Genomic DNA, 21,948 nt, shown 5'->3' with positions numbered 1-21,948 from the left:
GGTCATAATTGATAGCCTAATTTGTTTTATGTAGGCAACAGTGTAGTTGTAGTCACTGTAGTTGATAATTAAAAGGGCAGAGTGACAAAAGTTTTAAACTACTGGTTACCAAATATTCAACTTTCTTCAATCTGACCAGGATTCAATGGAATTCCCACATGTAAGATGAGAACACTATCCATTCTGCTACCACTACTACAGATACACTGTGCATTTAGCAAGACTGACTACACTACAGCAATGTTCTAATCAATGTGGAAAGCAAAACATTGGACATATCAGTTTTAAATGTCATGTTGTAGTTGATGGGGAGGGTTAGGGGTGTCAAGAATTTCACAATACGATACATGATGTTGGGCATGATATCGATATGATATATTATTAATGTTCTTTTCTCATGTATCATCAACATTGGCCATCATCTTATAAATAACGTTATAAAGCAAGTTAGAAACAATTACAAAGTGCTTTGTACACACAAATAAATACATTTGTGCAAGCTTAATGGAGAAGTGAAGTTCTCACTAACTATAAACCCATTGTTTCAGAGGACAGATAGACACTAATATAACAAATATAATATAATATAAGACTGCATAACTATAAATTCCACAAACCTCATATTTTTGTCATCTGGACTTTACCAACCAAGTGCAGCCTAGTTATTTCCAACAGCTAAAAAAATCTATAATACCAGATACAGTATAATACAATCTTAGATTAGATGTAGGCCTATTTGAGAGTGCAGATGCATGTCACATTAACGAGCGTCAACGAGCATCAGCTGACACACAACAACTCCCCTCTGCAGTGCTTTAAACTGAAAGTGACTGACTGGAGTCTGTTTCATTTCTCTCCAAAATTTAAAAATAATTCATCTTCACATCTTCACAAAAGATGAAAGTAGAAATATTTTGTCGATACATTACACTCTCCCATGTTCATTTAATATAGCCGTAAGTAATACTTAGGGCGGTCACGATCATGAAATTTGACTTGCTATGACAACTGAACTTCTATCTACTATTCTGTCTGTCTGTCTGTCTGTCTGTCTGTCTGTCTGTCTGTCTGTCTGTCTGTCTGTCTGTCTGTCTGTCTGTCTGTCTGTCTGTCTGTCTGTCTGTCTGTCTGTCTGTCTGTCTGTCTGTCTGTCTGTCTGTCTGTCTGTCTGTCTGCCTGCCTGCCTGCCTGCCTGTCTGTCTGTCTGTCTGTCTGTCTGTCTGTCTGTCTGCCTGTCTGTCTGCCAAACTAACACTAACCTACCTATTTCCTAAGCCTGTGAAACCTGTGAGAATGTCTCTCTTTCCCACTTTTTGAGCATCAGTTCCCCTGTTTGTGAAACACAGAGTGAATGGAAGGTCGTTTAAAAACTCCTGGATAGAGAGACCCTGGTAAATCCAAAGCTATGGCCTGGATGTGTACCTTGTTGGTTCCAAACCTGGGCTATAAATGCGGGAATGCGTGGCTGAAATGGAGCAGATTTCTTTACGGTGATGCACTGGGCACAGCCCATGACATGCTTTTGGTCAGCTCTCTAGCATTCCTCTTGCTGTGCCGAAGAATTCTACCTCTTCATTCTCTCTCTCTCTCTCTCTCTCTCTCTCTCTCTCTCTCTCTCTCTCTCTCTCTCTCTCTCTCTCTCTCTCTTCCCCTCTCTTTCACGTTCTCTCTGTCTTTTTGTCGCTGTTTATGTACTCTTCTCCAGTGGTGGAAAAAGTACTCGCATGTTTTATGTAAGTGAAAGTATCAATACTGCAAAAGGAAGTGTGTTAGAAGTAAAAGTCCAGAATGCAATATGTACTTCAGTTAAGTATTGGCATCAAAATCTACTTAAATTAAAAGTACTCATTATGCAGAATGTCCCATTTCAAGTTTTCAAATGTATAAAAATCTTTTGAAAATAGCAGATCTACAAGCTCACAATGCGTCGCGATGTGAGCTTGTAGATCTGCTATTTTCAAATGGCTGAAATGTATACAGGGCTGAAGTGGTTACTGTATGTTTTGTAATAATAATCAAAATCTACAAAGTAACTAGTAACGAACGTTTTCAAATAATTGTAGTGGAGTAAAAGTACAATATTTGCCTCTGAGATCTAGTGGAGTAGAGGTAGTATTGGAAATTACTTAGTTACTTTCCACCACTGCTTTTCTCGTTCTTAATTTTTGTAAAGCTTTTCTTCTCTCTCTTCCCAGGTTAAACTATTGATCTGCACTCTCTTTCTTCCTTTCTGTCCCTCTAAACCCCTCTTCTTGCTCTAATCATGTTCCTCTGACTAAGAGCCTGTATATATGTGAGAAGTGGCGATGCTGTGTCAAATGCCAGGAGTGCTTCCTCTTAAAGAGACTGTTTTTTTTTAAAGGGCTGAAGATGTTGATGCGCAAGTTCCTCTCAAGTTCCTGGATTTAAGGTCATTCTGTTAGAATCGTCACACAGGGCAGAGCAGAGTCCAGCAGACTAACAGGGAAAAGGTCTAAAAATGCTGGTCAGATGTTCACTAACTCGACCTTGCTGTGTACAGATATAAGGAACTGTGGTGTTCTGTACATATGAATCAATTTCAACTCAGGGGACCCTGGCGCCGAAACAGGGGTGAAAAGTTAGTAACGTTAGGATTCCAATGGCCCTGGGCCCATGAGCCCCCTAAAAAGTATGGAAGAGTTTATAGATGCAAATGATTCCGAAATATTTGGGGTGAGGGCCCAAATTCCAAGCGCAGGGTCCTCCTCTGCTTGTGTTTACGTTTCATAGAAACGGTTTTGCGGAGCAAAAGAAAAGCCAATTTTCACGGTTTCAACGGTACTGAAAGATGCATTCTGCTCCTCGTCCATGCATGGTAAACAGCTTAAGTATAAGTTACTGGTATAAGTTTGTTCCCTTAACCACTTAAACCCTATGTACGTTAATGTACATCAAATAGAAAACAGCCGATCTACAAGCTTACAACGTGTCACAACAACCAGTGTTAATTTTGTTAACTAAGACTATAAGACTAAAAGACATATAGCATAACTTAACCCATTTAGACCGGGAAAGAATCTGTGTTTTCTTTGGCTATTAAAAAATAGCAGATATACAAGCTTTCTTTGGCTATTCAAAAATAGCAGATCTACAAGCTATGAGCTTGTAGATCTTCTATTTTTGAAAAAAATGTAAGAAACACTGGCAGTGTTAATTTAATTTTGTTGGCTAAGACTAAAGGACTAAAAGACTAAGATTTTTATATTTAGTCGACTAAGACTAGACTAAGACTAAACTATTTCAGATGAATAAAATAGGACTAAACTAGATGGTGTGTTATTCGAAAGACTAAGACTAAATCAGAATTGCTGTCAAAATTGCTGCTGTCAAAATGAACACTGACAACAACGCAATGCATTGTGAGCTTGTAGATTTGCTATTTTTACAGAATGTTGGCCAATTTGTTGTTGAACGTTTGCATTTTAGTTTTATTTTAAAATCATTTTTATCGAAGGATTGTCACGGCTTACAGGAAAGGATAAACCGTTATAAAGAAACCCTTCTTTTCTGAAAGAAAACAAACACGCACAAGACAAACACAAACCCTCCCACCCAACCCTCTGGGTAAAAAAGTACATTGACAGTAAATGAAAAAGTATAAAGTGGGCAAAAAGTGGGAAAAAATGAAAAACAAAAACAAAACACCAGCCAAAAGAGTATCAGAGTAGATGACATGACAGCATATGTGATACGCTTGCTGGTCCAATATATTGTACATAAAGAAAAGGCACAGGGATATTTCACTTTCTTTTTATTTTTATCGTCTACTCAGGCTTTTGGGAGCACCCTGGACAGTTTTTAAGTTGCTTGATTCAGTATTTAGATATTTGATATTCATTTTATCAGACACGCCCCCTTCCTATACAAACCTGAGGCGATTCTTAAAAATGTTTTCTAAATCCTAACAGTTTTTTTTTTTAAATTCCCCCCAAACATTTTTTCAAGATTTTTCAAAAATAGCAGATCTACAAGCTCATAGCGCGGCACTCGGTGCCGTGCTATGAGCTTGTATATCTGCTATTTTTTAATAGCCAAAGAACAAACCCATTGTAACGTCAAACTCCATTTTAACCATGTTAGATTCATCGGAAACACTCATCGTTGGTTCTGGTGACTGATATTGTCCTTCTAATGCGTGAGGAGACCGTGTTTTTTCAATCCCTTTTTTCATTTATTTTCCATATCTTTTGGGGAAAATGAAAACAATTAAATACAATACAAATATTAGATAAAATATGTGAAAAAAGTCATCGAAAAAACACCCCCTCACGTATTAGAAAGGCAAGATGAGTCACCAGAACCAAGGACGGGTGTTTTTGATGAATCTAACATGTTCAAAATGGAGTTTGAAGTTATAATGGGTTTGTATAGGAAGACCCAGATTTTTTTTTAAAGTGAAATAACCCACACCGCTCTCAAGCACTTGAGGGGCTGCACCTCGAGCACGGGCTGGCTCCATCACAAGATTCTTCTACAAGCTCATAGCGTGGCTATGAGCTTGTAGATCTGCTTTTTTGGGGGGTAAACTTTGTGCAAATCTTTGAATATATGTTTTAAAGCGAACATTTTTTACTCCGATCTGTGCTTCTGGGGGGGGTCCCTGGAACAACATATTTTGAGATGAGGGTCCGCGGCCAAATACATATCATTTTGGGTGGTCCTTGACATGGAAAGGTTCATATAGCGACAAACGTTTTTCAGAAAACTGTTAGGATTTAGAAGACATTTGGCGAATTCCCCAGAAGCAAAGATTTGAGTTAAAAAGTTTACTTTAAAAATACATTTATATTCAAAGATTTTCACAATTCTTAAAAATAATTCAAAAATAGCAGATCTACAGGCTCATAGCGCGGCACTCGGTGCCGCGCTATGAGCTTGTATATCTGCTATTTTTGAATAGCCAAGCTCCAACAGAGGCTGCCATATTTTCCAGAAAGACGTGATCTTTTTTTGTCGATTGCATACCGAATTCTCTCCATGTGTAGCAGCACATTGCCCAAGTCTCGAAGCCAAGTTTGCCTATTATGACAACATGCCCAGAGAAGAGGACGCTAGGATTTCATGTGGTTAGAATCTGTCACCAGCACAAGGTCTGACACGTGTACACTCGGCTGAACGCATGCGCTTGGCTTCTTCTGACATGAAGCATAGTAGAAGCTGCAAATTGTTTCTGTTGTGGAGGTCGTGGCCTCCCATAAAACACAAATGGCGATAAATAAACATTGTGACTAGTGACTACATCGATTTAGATCAGTTTTAGATCCAATGTTGAATATGAAGGCCCACAATGAAACTAAAAGCAATGCAGAGTGTGGGAATGCTTAAAGAAAACAATGCCTATTCTCTAGGACTCCTACTGGGTTTTTGATGCTTTCCTGCAGTGCCAATAGAGGAGATGTTTATTTGCAAACCCATTGATTCAAATCATGACTCATGAATCAATCATGAGTACGACTTGGAGAACAGAATGGCCCATGGCTCATAAATCACACGAGAGAACCTTGTGGGAAACTTGGTGACACCGTGACTTTCATGCAAAGTATATCTTTCATTCAAGAGTTTTTTAGCTGGATTCTGGAGATGGATCAACATCCATGTTTTGTTACTATATGTCTTGTTTTTTTTTTTTTTGGTTTTGCGATTATGAATCCTTCAGTGCAATCAAGCATAAACCTATACACCGAAGCCAAGGTTCTGACTGGGTTTTTCTTTAGTTAGCTGAGGCTTTTCTCCATGTCTGTTCTCATCGGGGGTCCAAGCACTTTTTCGGGGCTCGACAGGTCAGTTGCAGTGTTGCCAGATTCTGTGAGAGAAACAAGCAACCAGGTCTAGGAAAACCAGCCCAAAAGAAGCGACGTGGGCCACATGAGCACTTTAACATTATACATCAGCTATTTGAAAACAGCCGATCTACAAGCTCACAACGCGTCGCAGCGATGCGACGCGTTGTGAGCTTGTAGATCGGCTGTTTTCAAATAAAATCTTGCGGGGAAATTATAATAAGCAGATCTGGCAACCCTGGTCAGTTGGCGCTGCTCCGAGCCTTGAGAGTTTTGGCTTGAAAGAACCAAACCAATGCCAGTGACCCCTTGACCCATGGTTACATATCGCCGCTGTCCGGTGGAAACCTTGCATCTCAAAATTCCAACTTTTTATGTTTTTCTTTTGTTTTCAAATTAATGCCCTACTTAGTTGTACGAGTGCGTCGCACAAAGCTAGCAAAAATTGTAGATTGCAGTGTGAGCTTGTAGATTGGTTAATTTTGAAGAATTTTGAAAGTTAAAGTTAATATAGTTAAAAGCCAAATATGCCTTAATACATTATAATTGCCCTCTTTTAAAAAAAAATATGTTTAAACACCTTAAATATCTGGCTGCCAAGAACGAGTTATCACAAGTTATTTTTTTAATACTTTTTATTTTATTTTATTTTTTTATTCAGAACCCAGGATATTGTGATCCGAAGATTTGCTGCTCCATTCACTTCTTGTTTAACTTATTACTTTAAAAGGCTGTATCTCGGCTCCTGTGTACTTTATTTTTTTACTATGTATTTTTGGCCCAGACATGCTATTTTCAAAGGCAGACAATTAATGTCAACGAGGTCGCGATGACCTCGTTGACATGTGAAACCACACAGTATAACCCTCAGTGATTAGCAATCATCAGGGGATCGATCATAATGGAGATAAATATTCTGTGACTACTTGAAAAAGGTAAGAAAATGGAAAAATCGCTGGCAGTGGGCAAACGCGGCCAGAAATAAGTCTGGCAGTGAATTATTTTTGAAATAGTTCATCTTTTACTGAGGTTGATGTGTGGCCCAGATATGGAATATATGGAATGCATGTGCTAATAAAACATATTTAAAATGTTGTTTTGATGTTCATATTAACCTTAGGAAGTATTAAGTCGTTTTTATTAGGACATGCTAATAACATTCCATAGGACTGGACCACACATGGACAAATGACATCATCAACTTGTGACGGGCACAGTGTTGCCAGATTCTGTGAGAGAAACAAGCAACCAGGTATAGGAAAAACCAAAAGAAGCGACTATGGGCCACATGAGCACTTTAACATATACATCAGCTATTTGAAAATACAAGCTTGTAGATCGGCTATTTTCAAATAAAATCTTGCGGGGAAATTATAATAAGCAGATCTGGCAACCCTGGACGGGTGTTGTCCCCCTTGAGTAAAAGATGAACTATTTCTAAAATAACTAAAATATTTAAAGGGGCCACACCATGAATTCCCCAGTGTCTCTTGTACCCCAAAAAATATTTTTTTTTAACATTCAGTCATTCATTCTCATTTCAGAGATTTTCAGAATGGGCGTGTCTGAACAGGCCATTTCAGAATGGCAATGCAAGTGACATCACTGGCCATTGCATTGATGCTGGCCAGACAGAATTGCTCAGTAGCCCCCCCCTGCCCAAGAGGACGTTTTGGTATTGCAGCTGAAAGTGCTGTATAAGCCAGAGACAATTGACTTGGGATGAGTACATCTGAGTGATGATTTAGGCTCAAACCTTTTGAAAAAGGTTTGAGGGACATACACCATATGATATTAAATATCAAATATTTTTTTTAAATTCATGGTGTAGATCCTTTAAGGTGTTTTTAATTTTACATTTTAGTCGGTAAATTATAATGCAAGGCATATTTGGCTTATTAGCCAGGGACCCTTTTAAGTCCGCCTGTGGGTTTTATACATATTTATCCAATGAAAGGTATTAACTAGAGCTTGTGACTAGTCACTACATTTTGGATTTTGGACATACAAGGTTTCTGCTCAACAGCGATGACATTATTGTTAGTGTAGTACACCCTTGAAATGTCATCAGAATATAACCATTTCAACACTGTAAACGAGGGACAGACTGTAAGGGAACGGACACAGCGGGTGTAGAACTGGAACTGGTTATCTGTGAAGAGGAGAATAATTCATCTTCACATCTTCACAAAAGATGAAAGTAGAAATATTTTGCCTTGTGGTGCCGATACAATACACTCTGCCATTTTCATTTAATGTAGCCGTAAGTAATACTTGGGGCTGTCACGATCATGAACTTTTACTTGACGATTAATTGTCCTACAAATATGATTTAATTGTGTTTTCGGGCATTGAACATTGGAACATTTCTTTTAGGCTTCGTCAACACAATTTGCAAAGGGCAGATAAGAAAAATAACTTTAATTTACAAAGAGATAGACATGTAGAAAAAATGTAATGTGGAAATAGTCGATCTACAAGCTCACAAGGTGTAAAATATTATTTATTTTGAAAAGATTCTTTTTTTGTTTACACAGCCTTTAAAAAAAACTGAAATTTATTTTTTATTTATATGTTCCAGTGGTGCTTCTACTGTATGTAGTGACTTTATCCAAAGTGCATTTCTGTACATTTGCCCATTCACACACTGACAGAGGAAACCAAACAAGGCACCAACCTGCTTATGGGGAGCTAAACTGTAGTTACTGTACTAGTTACTTTGTAGATTTAGATTATTATTACAAAACATAGCTATATTAACCACTTCAGCCCTATATATTTTTCAGCCATTTTAAAATAGCCGATCTACAAGCTCACAATGTGTCGTAACGCGACGCATTGTGTGCTTGTAGATCTGCTATTTTCAAAAGATTTGTATACATTTTACACATTTGAAAACCGCTGAAATGGGACATTCTGCATAATGACTACTTTCCACTTTTGGTAGGCCTACTCAAGTAAATTTTCTATTCCAGACTTTTACCTGTAACAGAGTATTTCTATATTGCAGTATTTAATTACTTAAGTAAAGAAATTTAGTACTTTTTACACCACAGCAGGAGACAAGAGGAGAGGTTTGTCTGATTGATCATGACATTTAAAAGATACTGTGATGATACATGAGCTGTTACCTCAAACCACTGTGCTATGCCATTATTTTTTTTACTGTCTAGATCAGTGGTTCTCAACCTGTGGCTCGGGACCCCCACATGAAAAGGGGGGGGGGTCCCCAGATGACAGCAGAGTGACAATTTAAGGACGACTTTTAAGACCTTTTTAATTACTTAAAAGAAAAAAAAGAAAGAAAAGAAAAAGACCATTACTGCATCAAAAGTAACCAGCAAACTATACTATAAAAACTGGTCAAACTTTAGACAAATTGTTAAATAATATAAGAAAATGTTCACTACATTTATCTGTGGAACCGAGTCAAAACTAAATTTAATGTCTCAACTCCTACAATTCCAAGTGCTTGTCAAGGTGGGGGGATCCCCAGTTCAAATATGATTATTTTGGGGGGTTGCAGGCTTAAAGGGATAGTTCACCCCCAAAATGACTTTTTTTCTACCGATTAGTCACCCCATGGAGACTTGAATTCATGGATTTAGTTATTTTTTGTCGCATCAGCAGCGGTTCCGGTAGAAAACACAAAGAGTCTCCTCTGTGTCTCTGTGTAGTCATCAAATTATTGTCTTAGGAAATATCCATGAATTCAAGACTCCATGGGGTGACTAATCGATAGAAAAAAAGATTGTTCTACTATCCCTTTAAAAGGTTGAGAACCACTGGTCTAGATCACATTTTTTTGCCTTTTTGCCTATCTTTCAAATGGACCCTTCTTTATTGGGTCCATTTGGAACCCATTTGTACACTCTCAGAGTTAAATGAACTGAGCGGATTTTACAGTGTATAGCGTCCCAGAGATAACCCATTGTACACTCTCAGTCTCAGAGTTAAATGAACAGAGCGGATTTTACAGTGTATACAGGGTCCCAGAGATAACCCATTGTACACTTTCTTCTTTTCTTTTTCCTTTATTTACACTCTCAAAGGTACATAGACAGTAAAAAGTATGGACAAAGTTACGCATATAGACTGTAAATGAAGCCTATTTTTCAACGATTTCAAATCCGCCATCTTTCTATATCCTATGCACTCGGAAATTAATGATATTGGTTGGGACCAGAGCGGGGGTGGGGAACGATTGCTATTGGTTGTGTAGCTTGTCAATCAAATCATCACAGGGTATAGCCACTCCCCTCCTAAAGCATACCCTATTTAAATAAATGGGACCATAATTTACCAAAACGCATATCATGGTGATTGAAAGAAGACTTTAAACTAGCGACTGGAAGCATATAGTATTTATGACAACGTTTATTAAGGTAATAAAATCAAGTGTAAAGTTTGGCAAAAACCCACCCGCTTGAATGGAGCTTATTTACTTCTGACACCAGCAGGTGTGAAATAGCGAAACTACAGGCCATTCATATGAAATGTCTCTTCCTATATAGCCTCAATTTACAACTCGGAAGCTGGTCCCTTGGGTACAGACCCATACGGGTACATTTGGACCGCTAGTGGTTGGTCTCTTGATGTACAAGACACGAAGCCTACATCATTGGTTCTCAAAGTGGGGTCCGGTGATCCCACAGGGGTCCTTGGGGGGGGGGGGGGGGGGGGGGATTTTGAAAAATCGTAAACATTTGTTCAAACCTTTAGATATATATATCTTTAAAGCGAACATTTGTAACTCAAATCTTTGCTTCTGGGGGGTCCCTGGAACAAAATATTTTGAGATGGGGGTCCGCGGCCAAATACATATCATTTTGGGGGTCCTTGACAGGAAAAAGTTTGAGAACCACTGGCCTATATCCCCCAGCCATGATGCACAAGTACAGCCCCTGGACATGACGTACCTGGACCCCCATAACTCCATAAGAGAAGATTTTTTACGGGTAGCAGTGATTTTCAACCATTTTTATTTCAAGGACCCCCATTTAATGGCATTTCTATCTCTGGGACCCCAATTTATATTGTAAAATCAATGTTAAATTAACTCTGAGAGTGTCTTTCAGTATTCAAAAATGTCAATACTTTTACTTCTACTTCACTACATCTCAGAGACTTTTATTCCACAACAATCATTTGAAAACGTACTAGTTACTTTGTAGATTTTGATTATTATTACAAAAATGCATTAACCACTTTAGCCTTATATATACTTTTCAAGGCTATTTGAAAACAGCAGATCTACAAGCTCACAAGGCGTCGTTGTGAGCTTGTAGATCTGCTATTTTCAAATGATTTTTACACATTTTGAAAACTTGTGAAATGGGACATTTTGCATAATGAGTATTTTCTACTTTTGGTACTTCAAGTACATTTTTACCAATACTTTTGTACTTTTACTCAAGTCAATTTTGAATTCTGGACCTTTACTTATAACAGAGTATTTCTACATTGCAGTATTGATACTTTTACTTAAAGTAAAAACTGTTTGAAAACTTTTTCCACCACTGCAGGCACATGATAAATTTTAGCTCTGAAAACCAAACAGCCTGTATCAAAGTGAGGCTCGTTTCACTTGCTGTGCTTCAAAAGAGCATGGGCGCCACCTAGTGGAATATCAGGTGTACTGTACAACCGGTTTCTCGGTTGGACTGCACGAATCTGCCGCAGTACAAAATAATGCATAATGATAATTAAATGTAATATTAACTATTAACAAATTATTGTATATAAGAATAGCCTAGTTCTAGGCCTAGGGGATATTTTGAGTGTGGTTTCACTGATGTCGAATCATCGGACGGTGAAAAACAGCTAGATGAGGCATCTGAACAGCGTTGCCAGGTCTGCTTACTATAAGCGACTTTGGGCTTGTTTTTCTGTAAAGTTGCTTGTACATATTGGTAGTTAATTGCACGCGTCACATCGCAATGCCTTGTGAGCTTGTAGATTGGCTATTTTCAATAAGGCGCTCATAATGGCCTATAGTGCCCCATAGTTGCTTCTTTTGGGCTTGTTTTCCTAGACCTGGTTGCTTATTTCTTTCACTAAATCTGGCAACACCGAATGTTATGAGACACAGACACACGTTACATGAGGGTTTGCTGGTAAAGGTCGGCCGGTCGTCAATAGTGAGGTATTTTGTTACGTTTACATTGTCTTTATTAGCTTTGATTGAAGCTCTTATTATGCTCAACGTGTTTGCCTGGCTGTAAGACAGCAATAACAGTTATTAATCAACAAACAAACTCTTCCGGGGTAACGTTATAGTTACTCAGCCTGCAATAGCCCTGAAACATGACTGTCATATCATGACAGTCATGGCGGAACTTCAACCTGGTTTTGGCACTTTGTCCATTTACAACCCGTACATCTACATAAACGTTCAAATTCCAAATATAAAGTGCTTACCCCATGGCCACGGATGTAGCCAGTTGAAACGGGTGGGTCTAGGTACCCGTATCTTCCGTATTGTTCAATAAAACCCATTTTAATGCGATCGGTGGTCATTTTCTCCGAATTTTCTCCCTATGCTTTCAACTGCGACCCTATCGGTTGGGAGGTGTCACTACACTCTGATGCCTCATAACTTATGAAAAAATGGCCTCTGATGGGAGTAAAATGCTTTTTATTGAACAATAGAGAAGATATGGGTACTTAGACCCAGGCGTTTTCACTTGTTACATCCGTGGCCATGGAGTCAGCACTTTATATTTGAAATCTGAATGTTTGTGTAGATGTACGGGTTGTAAATGTAGACATTTTAAAAACCAGGAACAAGTAACGCCATGACAGTCATGTTTCAGAGCTAGCACCTTTCTATCCCTGGTTTGGTGGATGAATGAATGATTTAATTCCTCATACATTTTGATTATTCGTCCACACATTAGCATTGGTTATTACCAGTAGTAGGGTTCATGTAGCCTTAGATCAAGACTATCGTAGATGTATTTTATCGAGTCTTGACTTTTACATTCGTATCTATGAGAGTCTTATTAACCACCCCCCAGTTTGCCCTGGAAAGTCATCAGTAAAGCCCGTATTTCTCCGAACATGTACAAATGCAAAATATAAGGTGCTTACCCGCTTGTCCCAAATGTTAAATCGGTGTCCATTGTGTGTTGTGCAATGTATAAGTCCATATTTTCCAATAAAGAGGTGTTTTAATCCCGTCTGTGGACGATTCTGTCGGAGGTCCCCAATGGGCGGTAGTGACGGGGCGCATCTGGTGAAAACCGGAATTACACTCAATGTAAACAGGAAGTAAACGAGGGGGGAAATGGCGTTCGGCCACAGACGGGATTAAAACACTTCTTTATTGAAAGATATGGATTAATACATTGTACAAATACTCCGGACACCTAGTTAACATTTGTAGTAGTAGTGTTCATTGCTATTGAGATATTGTAGTGTGTGTGTAGTGTGTGGAGCACATTCTCAGATGTTTTCTTAATTCCTGTGTGATTTGTTGGTTTGGCAATGCCGGGTGTAATAAATTTGATAATCATCAGCAGTATTTGGTCAGTATCAGGATATCAGTTTTATCCAATCAGGAGAGAGAACCCCACCAACGCTCATGTATCATCTTCAGTTTTGTATGCTAGCATTCAAGTTCCAATTTATTTGGCTCATTTTAGTCTTTTGTTTCATCACTAACAATTTCACTTGTTTAGCCTGTATCCTCCTGTGAGTTCTCACTGATTGGATTAAATTGGTATCCTGACCTGAAAATGTATTTTCTGTTTACTAAAGAACTTGAGAGACAGGGAGACCCCTGAACAATTAACACTATAGCATATGGAGCCTTGTTTTAACATGTATTTAAAGGGAACATTTGTAACTCAAATCTTTGCTTCTGGGGATTCTACAAAATGTACCAAAACAAATGTACAAAATGATATGAATTTGGCAGCGGACCCCCATCTAAAAATATGTTGTTCCAGGGACCCCCCAGAAGCAAAGATTTTAGTTAAAAATGTTCGCTTTAGAATATATTCAAAGATTTCCACAAATTCAAAAAGTACGTGCTATGAGCTTGTATATCTGCTATTTTTGAATAGCCAAAGTATGAAATAAATAATGGTTACACAGATGCATTCCCGGTTTTAATGGGTTAAACTAACACTTACCACTAACACTTATCACAACAAAAATGCTATTTTGTCCTTCTCCAGGAAAAGCAGAATAAGAAATTTAAAAGGATGGCCAGAATAGGAAGCTTTGGTGTCCAAAGTGGAGCCAGACTTCTGCAGTGTCTCTCCATGGCACCAGTGTCCCGGCTGAGACTCCACAGCTGTGTGGGTCTCCACACCCAGAGGTACAGTAGGCCTGTCACAATTATGTCATAATCGTCTAATCGCAGTTATTTGAGATAATCGCAAATATTTTTGCAAAAAAACATCTACATGAATTCATTCATTCATGGGGTGTGTAATCGATAGAAAATAAGTAATTTATTGATTAACTATCCCTTTTAAGTTATTTGTCATTATCTGCCGTGTGCAATGTTTTATTATGAAGTCTAAAAGGCAAACAGGAATTCATATGTTCCATTGTTCACCGCCAAACACACAATTAAATCGTTAATCACAATTATTTGATTGACAATTAATCGTCATCTTAAATTTGTAACGGTGACAGCGCCACCCAGAGGATGTGTCTGTCCTCACAGTCAGGGATGAGAGGATGCAGCCACCATGGCCTGAGGAGGACTTCAGGACCGCGTGTGTCTCTAGCACAGGAAATACTGCGTCATCATTCTCCTCTGATGATGCAGAGGGCCTTTCTCTCTCGGGTAGGCCTGTCACAATTATTACATAATGGTCTAATCGCAATTATTTGAGATGATCACAATTATTTTTGCATAATCGTTTCCATGTGGAAAAAATGTCGTACATTTTCAAACATTTTCCAAAAATAACAGAAATAGCAGATCTACAAGCATACAACACGTCACTTTGTGAGGTGTTGTATGCTTGTAGATCAGCTTCATAATAATTATTTCACTGCCTTCAGTGGACACATTCCCCCGAAAAATCTAGTTTTTCATGACTTTGAATTTTCTTTATATACTTAATTGTTTTAAATCATTCTAATTTGGCTGGGTGGTTTATAACATATTATTCTGTGGTCTGACAAAATGTGAATACATAATACTGCTTATATGCCTACTTCCTGTTTATAGGCCTACTTCCTGTTTACTTAACTGTTACACCCCTACTCTCAGGGTTCTAATCCCTCCAGCAGGGCGGCGAAAATCAAGCTCGGCACGCGACTGGCGGTGACCCTGTTGTTCTCCGGGGGCATCCTGGGCACGTGGTGGTACGTCCACAGCGAGAAGCAGCGCCAGGTGGAGAGGCAGCGCGTCGAGCAGCTCAGAACAGTCGCTGTGGGACAGGGCAACTTCAGCCTCCTGGACCACAGGGGGCAGCGCAGGACCAAGAGCGACTTCCTGGGCGGCTGGGTGCTGCTGTATTTCGGCTTCACCCACTGCCCCGACATTTGCCCCGACGAGCTGGACAAGATGAGCGCCGTGGTGTCCGCCCTGGACAAGGACCCCGGCTCCCGGTCTCCGGTCCAGCCGCTCTTCATCACCGTGGACCCCGAGCGGGATGACGTGGCAGCTCTGGACAGGTAACGCAGTGGTGGACGCGTACATAGACATATAAAGGTAGGCGCCTCCTCCGGCTCTGAGGCGTCTGTATCTCGGGCGCCATTTTGGAGAAGGCAAGCTTCCTGACTACTGGCCAATCACAGCCCGTCTTTTCTGTGACTTGTCAGAATCTAGTTGTATAAAAATATCCCGTTATATTTTTATACAACTAGATTCTGCCAACTTGGCAACGCCCCCTTCTGTGACGCACACGGAACTGCCTCTCCCATGAGCGGACTGTGTTAAATAACTCCCAAACCCCTTAGCAACAGATGTATTAGACTCCCAATACCAGCCCCACGTGATCAAACCCCGCTCCCGCCGCTGTTTATTTATCTATATCTAAAATGCAAATTATTTTATTGGGATTAAGGTTAGGTTTAGGCATAGTTTTTGTCGCCACCCAACGAGGCGGACCGCTCAGCCCACTTGGTGAGAACAGACTACAGCCTCTAATATTATGCAAAAAAACTGTTACAATGTGGGAGGCGTGCCGTCTCTAGTGGACTTGAGCAACGAGAGGCACCGCCGAGCGAACCGTGAATGTTGCGAAGTCCACTGTCCACTGTTCGAGTTATGTACCGATAGGGACAGAATCGTAAATTATTTTCAGTGCTCTCTCCTGATTGGCTTAAATGTTGTCACCTACCTGAACATGTACTATATTCTGTTTACTAAAGAGCTGGAGAGACCCCTGTGACCGAACAAACGCTCTGTAGCAATGATTACTATCAGAATATAGTACTTTAACCATTTTAACAAAACTTTCTTACTTACCCTACCTTAAAATATATATATTCAAAGAATTGCACAAATTCTCAAGATATTTCAAAAATAGCAGATCTACAAGCTCACTCTTTTGTCACTCTGTGCAGCGCTATGAGCTTGTAGCCTGGTAAACCCTCCCTCCGGAAATCTCAATTCCATTTCATTTCAGGAGTGAGTCTGGCCTGATCCGCCTGTCTGCAATATTGGCTGTGCTGGAGTTGGGCGGGAGTAATACCGTTGACTGACAACCCCTTCAGCCAATGATAATTTTTCCCCTTCAGCCAATCAGCAGTTCACCAGTCTTAATGTGACGCGACGGGACTTTTGAGACAGCCATACCCAAAATGGGTTGCCTTTTTCGGGTACAATGGTGTCACTGCCCGCCCCTACCGGTTCTCTAATTTTTTTTTTTAAAATAGGCTTTGTCATGATTAATTGACCACATATATGAAGTTAAACAACTAAATTCTATCCAAACGATATCTTATAAGTAAATTCCGTGCCTCAAAATAGAAGTTAGAGAGCTTTTTGAAGTAAAAAAATAGCGGAGAATTGGCCGCACAAGAAAAAGATGGCTGCCGTTCGTGTTTTGGGCTCACTCGAACTCGCCACCTGATTGGCCAACGTAAGCTGTCAATCACAGAACAATGAGCGACGACGCTGATAGGCGCGGCCGTTTGGCATACACAGCCAATATTGCAGAGAGGCGGTTCATGCCAGACTCACTCCAGGAATCAAATAGAAATGAGATTTCCGGAGGGAGGGTTTACCAGGCTAATGAGCTTGTAGATCTGCTATTTTTGAATTGCCAAAGTATTTGGTTTAAGTGGTTAAAATGATTGTGACTTAATATTAACTTATTTTAGCTGGGGACCCCCTGGTACCCCGCCAAGGACCCCACTTTGAGAACCAGTGATCTATATACTTTGTCTCAAGTACTGGTGTTGAGTACCACTTTTGTCCACCTACTGCAGGTACGTCAAGGACTTCCACCCACGCCTGATCGGGCTGACGGGCACCGGCGAGGAGGTGAAGAGCGCGGGGCAGGACTACCGCGTGTACGCCAGCCCGGGACCCAAGGACGAGGACGGCGACTACATCGTGGACCACACCATCCTCATCTACCTGGTCAACCCGGACGGCCTGTTTGTGGACTATTACAACAGGATGAAGGACGAGGAGCAGATCGCCAAGAGCATCAGGAACCACATGAAGGTCTACGTGAAGTTATCATGAGGGTGGGGGAGGGGCCTGGGGGGTGCTTTCAGATCGCTGCCGACTGTAGAAGCAGTAGTGGAAAAAAAGTACTCACATGTTTTACTTTTAAGTAAAAGTATCAATACTGCAATCTAGAAGTACTCTGTTACAAGTGTAAAATCCGGAATTCAAAATTTACTTGAGTAAAAGTTTAAAAAAAAGTATTGGTATCAAAATGTACTTAAAGTACCAAAAGGAGAAAGTGCTCTTTATGCAGACTGTCCCATTTCACAAGTTTTCAAATGTATAAAATGTATAAAGATCTTTTGAAAATAGCCGATCTACAAGCTCACAATGCGTCGCATTGTGAGCTTGTAGATCGGCTATTGTCAAATGGCCGAAATGTATATAGGGCTGAAGTGGTTAATGTATGTTTTGTAATAATAATAAAAACCTACAAAGTAACTAGTAACTAAAGTTTTCAAATAATTGTAGTGGAGTAAAAGTATAATATTTGCCTCTGAGATGTAGTGGAGTAGAAGTAAAAGTACTGAACATTGGAAATACTCCAGTAAAGTAAAATATACCTCAAAATTACAGTATTTGAGTAAATGTATTTAGTTACTTTACACCACTGCTCGGAAGGTGTGTGCAAATCTTTGAATATATCTTTTTTTAAAGCCAACATTTGTAACTCAAATCTTTGCTTCTGGGGGTCCCTGGAACAAAATATTTTGAGATGGGGGTCCGTGGCCAAATCCACATCATTTTGGGGGTCCTTGACATGAAAAGGTTTGAGAACCACTGATATAGCTACATAGTTTTTTTTCAAAAAAACTGTAAGGATTTTAGACATGTAGAATTGGCCAAATTACACAAATTGTCAAGACTTTTTTTTTAAATTGCATTTATACAAGCTCATAGTGCGGCACTAGGAGCTTGTATATCTGCTATTTTTGAATAGCCAAATATAATCTTAAAATGACAGAGGTGGCAGAGGTGCCAGGCCAGCAGCCCCTACTTAGTGTGAATGTGTGTTACTGTATGAACTGAAAACTGTTTGCTGAACAATCCTTCTCTGAATGAAAAGGGATTCAAACACTTACTGTTAGGTAGGGAAGCCCATTTCCACCACTGAATAAAAATACACAGGACTTTTTTTTTCCATGTCTCAAGTTTTAAACTCACAATTGTCCTCCTTTTATTACACAATGTTTCAAAGTATTGACAATCCATCAATTTTAAGAAATTAAGACAAAGATTTGTGTGTGATTATTGGGATAAATCCAGTGGTGGATAAATAAAGTATCAATACTGCAATGTAGAAATACTCTGTTACAAGTAAAAGTCAGAAATTCAGAATTTACTTGTAAAAGTATTGGTATCAAAATGTAATTAAATTACCGAAAGTAGAAAGCAGAATGTCCCATTTCACATGTTTTAAAATGTCCAAAATACTTTGAAAATAGCAGATCTACAGTAAAGTTTTCAAATAATTTTTGTGGAGTAAAAGCACAATATTTGCCTCTGAGATGTAGTGGAATAGAAGTAAAAGTACTGAACATTGGAAATACTCCAGTAAAGTAAAAAAAAGTACCTCAAAATTGTACTTGAGTACAGTACTTGAGTAAAAGTACTTAGTTAATTTCCACCACTGGATATATCCACTTGTTGAATCAACTTTATTTGTGGCTGCAGGTCAGTGGGACAGAACAGTTTGCAGTTTTATTTCTAGACACAAGGTGGCAGTATCACACCATTCAGAGCAGTTCTGCTTCATTCTGTCTTCTGAACATGAACCCAAACCACCTCTGAACTCAACTGAGTTCAACCACAGCTATCCAGGAAAGATCCTTCTGGGGCCAGTTGCGCCACCTCACACTAAGTTCAAACTTAGCCTAGTTACAGCTTAAACGCATTCAATCCGGGAAAGTATCTCTGTCATTTTAGATAGCTCATTGTGTGGCACTGAGTGCCGCGCTATGAGCTTGTAGATCTGCTTTTTTTTTATTTTTATCGTGAGTGCAAATCTTTGAATATGTATTTTTAAAAAATATATATATATTTAAAGATTTGCACAAATTTTCACATAAAACAAACAAAAAATAGCAGATATACAAGCTCATAGCTCATGAGCTTGTATATCTGCTATTTTTGAATAGCCAAAGAAATCTAAAATGACAGATACTTTCCCGGCTAAATGGGTTAAATGGCTTTTTTAAAAGCCATTTAAGCTATAACTGGGCTATAACTGGGCCCCTGAGCTCTACTGCAACACTGCTGCTCTTCAAGGTGACACTTGTGGTATGGCCTGGAAACTAAAGTAAGATATATCCCTTGGATTGTATTTCCTTTGTTTTGGGGAGGAAATGCCACGTGAACCATGGTTATTTTTTTCCCCTCACCATTACTTGGTAGGCACTTAATATAACAAAACATAACATCATTGCAAAATATGGTTTCAATTTCTCTTATTTTTTCCCCCAGTACTTTTCCACACTGCCTCTGACACGCTGTGACATTGTAAAATAATGTCTGCGTAGTGTTTTATATAGTGCACACATTTTGTAAATACTGTATAATAGCTACAGCCTAAATAATAGTCTCCGTTCATTTGAATGGTTCTCAAACTTTTTAGCTCAAAAGAGAAATGAGATGTTTGCCCCAGTAGCCAAACTAGTGAAAATAGTAGATCTGCAAGCTCACAACGCGCCGCACCGTGTTGTGGGCTTGTAGATCTGCTATTTTTACTACTTAAACTTTTTTTGTATTTACTCATGGAAATTATTTGATTTATTTATTAAATACTTCTGAAACTTTTTGTTTACTCATGGAAATTATTTGATTTATTTTTTAAATACTTGATGAAAAGTTGTGATTTTCTTTTTTGAAATAATATATATATTTTTTCAAATGCAGGAAATGAAAAAAGGGAATATTTACTGACCCATAAAAATTGGTCCACGACCCAAACGTGGGTCCCGACCCACTGTTTGGGAACCACTGGTATACTGTAGGCTATAGAGCGTCGCAGTTCCCGCCCACTTCCTGTTTTTTTTGGTGCCGGAAGAAAAAACTCAATGCATTTTTCCATTGACATTTCCAAAAATATTTATATCTATTAATTTAAGCCTCGAATCAAGCCATCATGACATGACATGAATCATGACCATAAACGTTTGATTCTGTGATTTTTTTTTTGTTGAAAACGGCAAAACAAAGGGTATTTATTAAATATAGTATATCATATAATTAAATATAAAATAAAAAAAATCACAGAAAAAAACGTTTTATGGTCATGATTCATGTCATCTCGTGATGGCTTGATTCGAGGCTTAAATTAATAGATATAAATATTTTTGGAAATGTCAATGGAAAAATGCATTGAGTTTTTTCTTCCGGCACCAAAAAAAACAGGAAGTGGGCGGGAACTGCGACGCTCTATACCAGTGGTTCTCAACCTTTTCAGGCCAAACATAATCATATTTGAACTGCAGACCCCCCACCCCGATAAGCACTTGGAATTGTAGGAGTTGAGGCATTACATTTTCGGTTCCAAAGATAAATATTAGGAAAATAGCAGATCTACAAGCTCGCCTCGAGGTGTTGTGAGCTTGTAGATTGGCTAAATTATCAATATTTGCATCTTTCCTATATTATTTGACAATTTGGCCAATGTTTAACCAGTTTATATTATAGTTTGATTACTTTTGATGCAATAATATGGTCTTTTACTTTTCTTACTTTTTGAGGTATTAAAAGTCATTATAATTGTCACTTCACTGTCATCTGGGACAGTGAAGTCCCCCCCCCCCCCCAAAAAAACGGATTCCATCCTGACTACACGTCCCCCGTGCCGTGCGTTGTCCTAATCAGGTTCCAGAGTTCTGTGGACTTGTCTGGTAGTTCATGGAAGGGCCGGCGAGCGGAGGTCTGCTTAAACCCTGACCACCTCATTTGCAAACCCCACAATGGATTTCAAGGAAACTCAGCCGGCTGTGGTGTAAAGCAACTAAGTACATTTACTTAAGTACTCTACTTAAGTACAATTTCGAGGTATTTGTACTCCAATACTTTTGCTTCTACTCCACTACATCTCAGAGGCAAATATTGTACTTTTACTCCACTACAATTGTTTGAAAACTTTAGTTACTAATTACATTTCAGATATAAATTATTACATTATAAAACATGCATTAACCACTTTAGCCCTATTTTATACATAGGCTATTTGAAAATAGCCGATCTACAAGCTCACAACGCGTCGCATCACACGTTTTCAAATATGTTAGTACTTTTACTTTTGGTACTTTAAGTACATTTTGATGCCAATACTTTTGTACTTTTACTCAAGCACATTTTTAATTCTGGACTTGTTACTTGTAATATATACTTCTATATTGCAGTATTGATACTTTTACTTAAGTAAAGAATTTGAGTACTTTTTCCACCACTGCTCAGCCGGCTGTATTGTTAAGCCCAATATAAATAAAATGATGAAAATGGCTTAACCCATTAAGA

At 38.9% G+C, this 21,948-nt stretch overlaps 2 protein-coding genes across 2 annotated transcripts in view; one reads left to right on the top strand and one right to left on the bottom strand.

Moving 5' to 3' along the window:
* Positions 1-21,948, bottom strand: part of socs2 (suppressor of cytokine signaling 2) — a 267,878-nt gene that overhangs the window by 177,293 nt on the left and 68,637 nt on the right. The window lies entirely within an intron of this gene.
* Positions 11,875-17,973, top strand: sco2 (synthesis of cytochrome C oxidase 2). Its single transcript, XM_080421248.1, has 5 exons — positions 11,875-11,946; positions 13,985-14,127; positions 14,451-14,604; positions 15,037-15,443; positions 17,205-17,973. The coding sequence occupies exons 2-5, from the start codon at positions 14,012-14,014 to the stop codon at positions 17,464-17,466; spliced, it is 939 nt and encodes a 312-aa protein (XP_080277374.1). The 5' UTR covers positions 11,875-11,946; positions 13,985-14,011; the 3' UTR covers positions 17,467-17,973.

Source organism: Gymnoscopelus braueri, assembly GCF_963280865.1.
Source record: "Gymnoscopelus braueri genome assembly, chromosome: 23".
NCBI lineage: Eukaryota > Metazoa > Chordata > Actinopteri > Myctophiformes > Myctophidae > Gymnoscopelus > Gymnoscopelus braueri.
The sequence above is the reverse complement of the archived record's forward strand: the minus strand, read 5'-3'. Positions and strand labels throughout refer to the sequence as shown.

Bases quoted from the DNA above. Each gene is read 5' to 3' on its own strand.
- sco2 (XM_080421248.1), top strand. From the start codon at position 14,012: ATGGCCAGAATAGGAAGCTTTGGTGTCCAAAGTGGAGCCAGACTTCTG. The intron at 14,128-14,450 runs GTACAGTAGGCC...TAACGGTGACAG, and splicing joins GTGGGTCTCCACACCCAGAG to CGCCACCCAGAGGATGTGTC. The intron at 14,605-15,036 runs GTAGGCCTGTCA...CCCTACTCTCAG, and splicing joins AGAGGGCCTTTCTCTCTCGG to GGTTCTAATCCCTCCAGCAG.